The 6,730-nt window shown below is 37.5% G+C and overlaps 1 protein-coding gene across 5 annotated transcripts; it reads left to right on the top strand.

Annotated features, from left to right (window-relative positions):
- Positions 1-2,785: 2,785 nt before the first annotated feature.
- LOC113347224 (F-box protein CPR1-like) lies at positions 2,786-5,593 on the top strand. 5 transcript variants are annotated; one of them, XR_003358822.1, is made up of 4 exons: positions 2,786-3,790; positions 4,020-4,136; positions 4,409-5,065; positions 5,177-5,593. XR_003358822.1 is itself a non-coding variant. In XM_026590834.1 (2 exons), exons 1-2 carry the CDS (start codon positions 2,915-2,917, stop codon positions 4,053-4,055), a joined length of 912 nt encoding a protein of 303 aa, XP_026446619.1. In that variant the 5' UTR covers positions 2,786-2,914; the 3' UTR covers positions 4,056-4,401. The 5 variants fall into 5 exon arrangements, 2 of the variants coding, with proteins under 2 accessions (XP_026446619.1, XP_026446618.1); XR_003358821.1 differs by lacking the exon at positions 4,409-5,065 and having other exon boundaries at positions 2,787-3,790; XR_003358820.1 differs by having other exon boundaries at positions 2,791-4,136.
- Positions 5,594-6,730: the final 1,137 nt, after the last annotated feature.

Here is a 6,730-nt window from a genome sequence, read left to right as displayed (position 1 = left end):
GTTGAAGAATTGGTGGAGGGACTCTATCTGATGAGGTAGAAGTCTTGGGTGGTGAATGATTGTGGATTTTTCGGTATTGATGTATTGTCTTGCTGATGAGTTGTATGACTGAAGTATTTTTTGGATGTTGTTGTTACTTTCTTGAGCTGCCTTAAAAGAGATGAGAAGATCATTTTCATACATAAGATGTAGTATTGGTAGAGCTTTTTGTGATATGCGGAGTCCTCCTATCTTCTTTTTGGCTTCCATATTGCCCAAATTTGTTGATAATATTTCTGCACATATAATAAAGATATAGGACGAGATGGGATCTCTTTGTCTGATTCCTCTTGATGGGGTGATGGAACCATGAGGGGTTCCATTGATGTTGATTGAGTAGGTGACTGAGGAGATACATAACATAATATAATCCACAAATATGGTTGGAAAACCTAGTTTGGAAAAAGTTTTTTTGATGAAACCCCAATCTAGACTGTCATAGGCTTTCTCAATATCTAGTTTCATAGCGATTTTGGGATCTTTGGTGATTGGTGAAGTTCTGATATAGTGAAATAGTTCTCCTGCAATTTCCATGTTTTCTTGTATAGACCGTTGTGGCACGAAGGCACTTTGGTAAGGACTTATTAGGAAGGGGAGGAGGGGTCTTAAATGATTGACTAGAATTTTTGATATCAATTTGTAGATAACATTGCAGAGACTGATAGGTCTAAAATGAGAAGGTTTTGTTGGAGAGTCCACTTTTGGGATGAGAGTAATGTTTGTATGATTCATGAGAGGATGAATATTTAATGAATCAAAAAAACTCCGTATCATGGCTATTAGCTGAATTTTTATGGTTTCCCAAAAAACTTTAAAGAACTTACTGGTGTATCCATCTGGTCCAGGAGCACTTTCAGAATTTATTGAGAACAAAGCTTGTTTGATTTCTGCTACGGTGACTTCTGCCGAAAGTTTGTCACATTGATTCGGCGTTAATCTTGGCGTGATTTCCGCAAATAGCTTCTCATCTATTGTTGTTGGAGGAGCTGTGTATTGGTTGGTGAAATGATCGAGGATGATCTGAATTACTTGATTCTTTTCGCTTACCCAGTTGTTCTGGGTTCTTGGAGTTGGTGAATATTATTGCGACTTCGATGGATTGTTGGTTTCGTATGGAAGAACGTTATATTATTGTCTCCGGATTGAAGCTATTGGTTCATGGATCTTTGCTTCCAATAAGTTGCATGACATTCAAGTAAGTTTAGGTGTTGACTTCGAAGTTCTTTCTCTTGTGTTATCTGGTACTCCAGATCGTCCCCATATGTAGTCGCGCACTTATGCTGGGCCCGTTGGATTTGAGTTGTTGATTTTTTAATCAAGTTTGGGAGATAACCAAAGGTTCCCTTGTTCCATTCCTTAAGAATTTGTCCAGTTGTGATTAGCTTTAGCTGGAGACTTAGAGTTGGTTCTGAATCGTTCGGTTGAGACCAAGATGATTCAACAATTTTCTTGAGGTGCGGGTGGGTTAGCCACATATGTTCAAACTTGTAATTTTGTTGTCCTTGCCATTCCATTGTTTTTGTGTGCAGAAGGATGGGGGCATGATCAGACGCGATTCGCGGAAGATGCGTGACTGCTGCGTAAGGATTAGCGGTACGCCAATACGGTGTTGTCATTGCTCTATCCAATCTTTCCAAAATGTTGTCTTGGCCTTGCTGATTGTTTTTCCAAGTGAAAGGATCTCCAATGAATCCTAGGTCGATGAGTTCCATTTGATCAACCATTGTGAGGAACGGTTGAGTTTGACTATATGTGACCGATCTGCCACCTTTTTTTCCCGACTGATCCATTATCTCATTGAAGTCACCTAATAACATCCAAGATGTGGAGTTGGTGATGTTGGAGAAGATGGATGGAAAATCTTTCCAAAAATCAATCCTAGCGTCTGTATGAGGAGGTCCGTAAATCCCAGTGCAAAGCCATGGCTGCCCCGGAGAATGAGGAGTGACTAGAGCATGGATGTAACTTTGGGATTGGAACAATACTCTGATGTTGATGCGGTTTCTCCACATGAGGCAGAGGCCTCCTCGTATTCCAACTCTAGGAATAGTTGATAGGTTTTGGTATTGAAATGATTGAGCAAGACCCAACATATGTCTTTCGGTTGCCAAGGTTTCTGAAAGGAAAAGAATGTCAAGTTTGTGTAAGGAAATTAATCCTTTCAGTGAATTGTGGATGGGTTGTTAATTCCTTGACAATTCTATGCCAAGATATTCATTTTGGATTTTAAATAGGAATTGGACTGGATGTGAAAAAAATTTGGGTGGTGAAATAAAGAGAACTTAACCCAGAACAAGCTTGGTTTCCCTAAAGAGAATGAATAAGAGTATTAAGATGAGATTTTAGAAGTTGCTTTGGGTTTTATTGGGCTTTAGTGAGATTGTTTGATGAACAAAGTCTAGGTATGGTTATAGTTGTTATTTTATAAGAAGAAGAAAACACCATGTGTTTTGATTCTTCTGTCCTGGTTTGCAACACTAGGGTTCTTGAGTTTCTTTCTTTCTTTCTGAGCGAGAAAAGATGATCAAAGATTTTGCAAGTGTGCCGAGAAAACATGTGGTACATGAGGGTATTTTAGTCCGAGTCAGAAAATATACCGGGGTGGCCCCAGTAAGTGAGTCTATAACAATTTTTGCACTCCTCAAATCACATTTTACTCTCCCTTATGAGTGTAAAGAAGTCAAAGTCAACGAGAAAAACAAAAACAAAGACTTTAGCTTCAGATTTACGCGAGTCTTCTTCCTGACAAGAAAACCAGCTTTCAATCAATTTATTTATGTTTTCAATTTCATGTTTGAAACCCTCAAAATCGTTGAAATGAAACCCTAATTCTGTATAAGAATCATAATCTCTTTCTCATATTTTTTTTTTTACAATGGCAACCGGACTCCCAGAAGAGATGATGATCAATATACTCTCGTGCTTGCCGGTGAAATCTATCTTAAGATTCAGGTGTGTATGCAAGACTTGGCGTGATTTATTCAAAAGCCCTGATTTCACTCGGATGCACCTTAATCGTTCTAAGGAGAACAATCACCTCAATTTCATGCTTAGTGATGGCAAAGAAATGTACTTCGTACATAACGATGAATCATCTTTGACAGAATCGTTTGATAAAGCTATACAGGTACATCACCCATTGAAATCTTCTGAAACAAGTGTTCAAATTTTGGCGTTTTGTGATGGTTTGTTTTGCTTAGATAAAGGATATTCGAAAACTTTGATTTGCCTTTGGAACCCATGTACCGGTGAATACAAGGAGATACCAGCACCACCACCACCAATCGAATTTCCGAATCATTTATTGGCTCAGACAAGGGAGTTTAGGCAGATGAGAATCGGTGAACACAGAACCTCTTATGGATTTGGTTACGACTGCAACATCAAGGATTATAAGTTGGTGCGAATTGTGGACCTCATTAGCCATGGTTCCGAGGTCCAGGTCTATACATTAGGGTCGAATGCGTGGAGATCAATTGCCAATATTCCTTATAACATTGCCTATCAAGAACCACATGGTATACTTGTTAATACAACTCTACATTGGAGTGCACGCAAATCTTCCACGCAGCTCCATTCAATTATTTCTTTTCATATTGAAAGTGAGAGTTTCGAGGAAGTGCCGTTACTGCAAGCAGAAAATTTTGATGATACGCACCAGATTAGTCTGTGTGTTTCTGGAAGATGTCTTTGCATACTTACTCATCATCATAAGGTTCGGACTGATGTATGGGTGATGAAGGAATATGGGGTGAGACATTCTTGGACTAAGCTTTTCAGCATAACTCAGCAGACGGTTCTCGACTCATTTTACTTGATGCCTGTACTATTTATCAAGAATGATGTGGTTCTGTTAGATCAAAATTACCATTCTGGTCTACTTTTGTATGACCCAAAACATGAAAATGATATCATTGATTTTGACCTGCAAATGCTTAGGATTACACCTTATGTTGGTTGCTTAGTGTCACTTAATTCAGGTACGTATGTGGGTCAAGGAAAAAGAGAGGAAGTAATTGAACAAAAGATGATGCTCAGGAGAATAAGCAAGAGGCGGCGTTTATGAGAAGCAAAGATATGGTCCATATGGAAAGGAGGTAAAGCATTTATAAATTCAAGTCACCTGCCATATTCAATGTTTTGTATGTCTAAGAACCAACTTCTGATTTTTTTCACCAACTTAATATGCAATGGAATGATGTTTTTGTGCTTTTCTGAGTATATACGACACCATGTTCTAATCGAAACTATGCCATGTGTTATATTGATTATATGCATATAAGAACAATGACTTGTAAGTGAGGATTTATCTTAGCTGCCTTTGTTAGCAAGTAGAATGAATGAAGCGATATTTTGTTTTCTGAATCAGAAAATGCTTTTACAATGTGGGCGTCGGGAGTTAGGCTGTGTGTTAGTGCACTGCGTACATGGTTCCATTTCGAATGGTGGTGAAATTAATGCTTGACACTGCATCTGCAATTTGAGTTAGGTTTATTAGCATTTATCATATGAGATGTTCCTCTTCCAGTTACTTTCCTCTGTATGAAATACTCCAATGAACCTTCTTTCCTTTTTAAAGAATCTGGAACACAAACCCAAATCATCAAGCTTCAGCATGTCCGGCAACCCAAAGAACATGCCATGAAAAAGTAGACTATTGGAAAAGAGGTTACCGTATATTTGCACATCCTCTAGGCTGGCTTAACTTCTCCTGTCATCCTATGGTACATATTTTATACTGGGTGATCCTTTCTTAGGAGTTAGAAATTGGAACTTGGACTCGGTGATGACTTTAAAACTTGTAAACCTAATGAGATTGTCTTTCTATTCATTGGATAGATGCGAGGTTCAAGAAAGGTGGATGGTTGCCTTGTGGTATTCTGACGATTAATATCTATATTCAGGATGTTTATCACTTCGTTTTAGATACCGTGACGGACATGACCTGTCTTGTTTGTTCAATGTTAAGAGTAATATACTATTATGGATTTCAATTGGCAGCACCGGTGAACCAAAAAACCCTTATGTACTGCCTCCTTCTAGCCAGACTTCATAATGACATGAAAACACGTTTTATATTTCTTGTTCTTAAACTCAGATAGGTGATAATTGTGTTGGTTTGACATATATCTTGTAGGAAGCTTTGATAATAGCTGGTGCACAATTACACTCTTTTGGTGTTATTTGGAGGAAACTTTTGAGATGAGTTTTGCTTCAGGGGAATCTGGCAATTTTTGAGAGTGCAGTTTTTGCTTCAGGAGACCTTCGATGTACAATAAATCATTTATATAGGCTTGGGCCTTGATATACTGGTATGTATATGGGCTTGGAACGAAGAAAAACGAAACAGCGTTGGTTGCATAATGCGTTATACATCGGCGATGTAGTCTTTTTTAGGTGAAAGTATCACGTTTCCTGATTTTTGCTATCAGCGGTGTTTCATTTTTTTTGTTGGAATAATATTTCACTTTCCTCAAACGGAGTGAAAATATCACTTTAAAATATGGCTGCGTAATGTGTTATGCATCCTTTGTGGCAATGCATTCAATTTTCGAAAATTGTTCCTAAAAGGATAAATACCTCCGAATTTTTCGTAAAAACTTTAAATTTGGTATTGTTGTTTGTATTCATTGTGTAGATCTCTTTAAAATCTTTCCAACGAGATAAAATTTGTAAAATTACAAGGCGCGGTTTTTAGATATGTCATAATGTCATATTCTAGTTTTCTTGTCAATTATACCCACCGGAAAAAATAGGATAATAAGAAGTTATGGCATGTTTGGTCGAAGGGAATGGAATCAGTTTCTTGGGAATACAATTTCATTTCCATGTATGGTAAATAAGATTATAGAGCGGTTAGGAGCAGGATTCCCCAAAAGTAAGGGAATCCTAAACCGCGGGGATGGTGGGTCTAGGATTCCTCCTCATTTGGGAATAGGATTCCTAGGAATAAAATTCCCTTCTCACCAACCAAACATGCCATTAAGTAATTGCACTAAAATAGAGAGGCATTTTGGGTTCTTTAATAGTAACCATTTCCAATATTTTTATCAAATTGCACATTTGTGTTATGCTTCATTGTACAGAAAAGTGGCCACAAAAGGGACTCCTTTCTTTCGGACCCTCCGTTCGGTCGGCTCAACTACTCCGAGATTTCATTGACATGGCATTGAGATGAATCTCGAAAAACTTACTGAGACGGTTGAGATTTTGTCCAGACGAGTTAGCGAGTCAAACAGAAGTACGCGAATCCCATAATAAAATTGAGATCAATGTTAAAAGATTCGATTTTCATTCTGCTAAAATTGATAATCTTAATATCACAGACAGGTTATTTTTTTTTCTTTTATTTTTTTTGTGAATAAGGATTTCATTAAACAAAGCTAAGACTCGGATATAGTCTGAATTACAGTATTAATAGAGCCATCAACTAATAATTAGATTTATCTACTAATAATTTTAGAGCAATACAAGTTGGTGGATTGTCAAACCATTCCAAAATATAATTTAAAGGTCCAACAAATTTTGCTAAAGTATCTGCCACTATATTTCCTATTCTAAGAACAAAATAAAATCTTAAAATTCAGGACAAGATCTAACTAATTTATCCACTTCCTCAACGATATTTTTACTGCGCCAAGAGATCTTCGTGGTTCTTCCATTGAGATGGTTGAAGAGAATTCACATTCAC

The sequence above is a fragment of the Papaver somniferum genome, chromosome 2 (assembly GCF_003573695.1).
Source record: "Papaver somniferum cultivar HN1 chromosome 2, ASM357369v1, whole genome shotgun sequence".
In the NCBI taxonomy this organism is placed as follows: Eukaryota; Viridiplantae; Streptophyta; class Magnoliopsida; order Ranunculales; family Papaveraceae; genus Papaver; species Papaver somniferum.
Note: the sequence above shows the minus strand (reverse complement) of the source record. Positions and strands in the feature narration are given on the sequence as shown.

Coding starts and splice junctions, on each gene's coding strand:
- LOC113347224 (XM_026590833.1), top strand. CDS start 2,915: ATGGCAACCGGACTCCCAGAAGAGATGATGATCAATATACTCTCGTGC.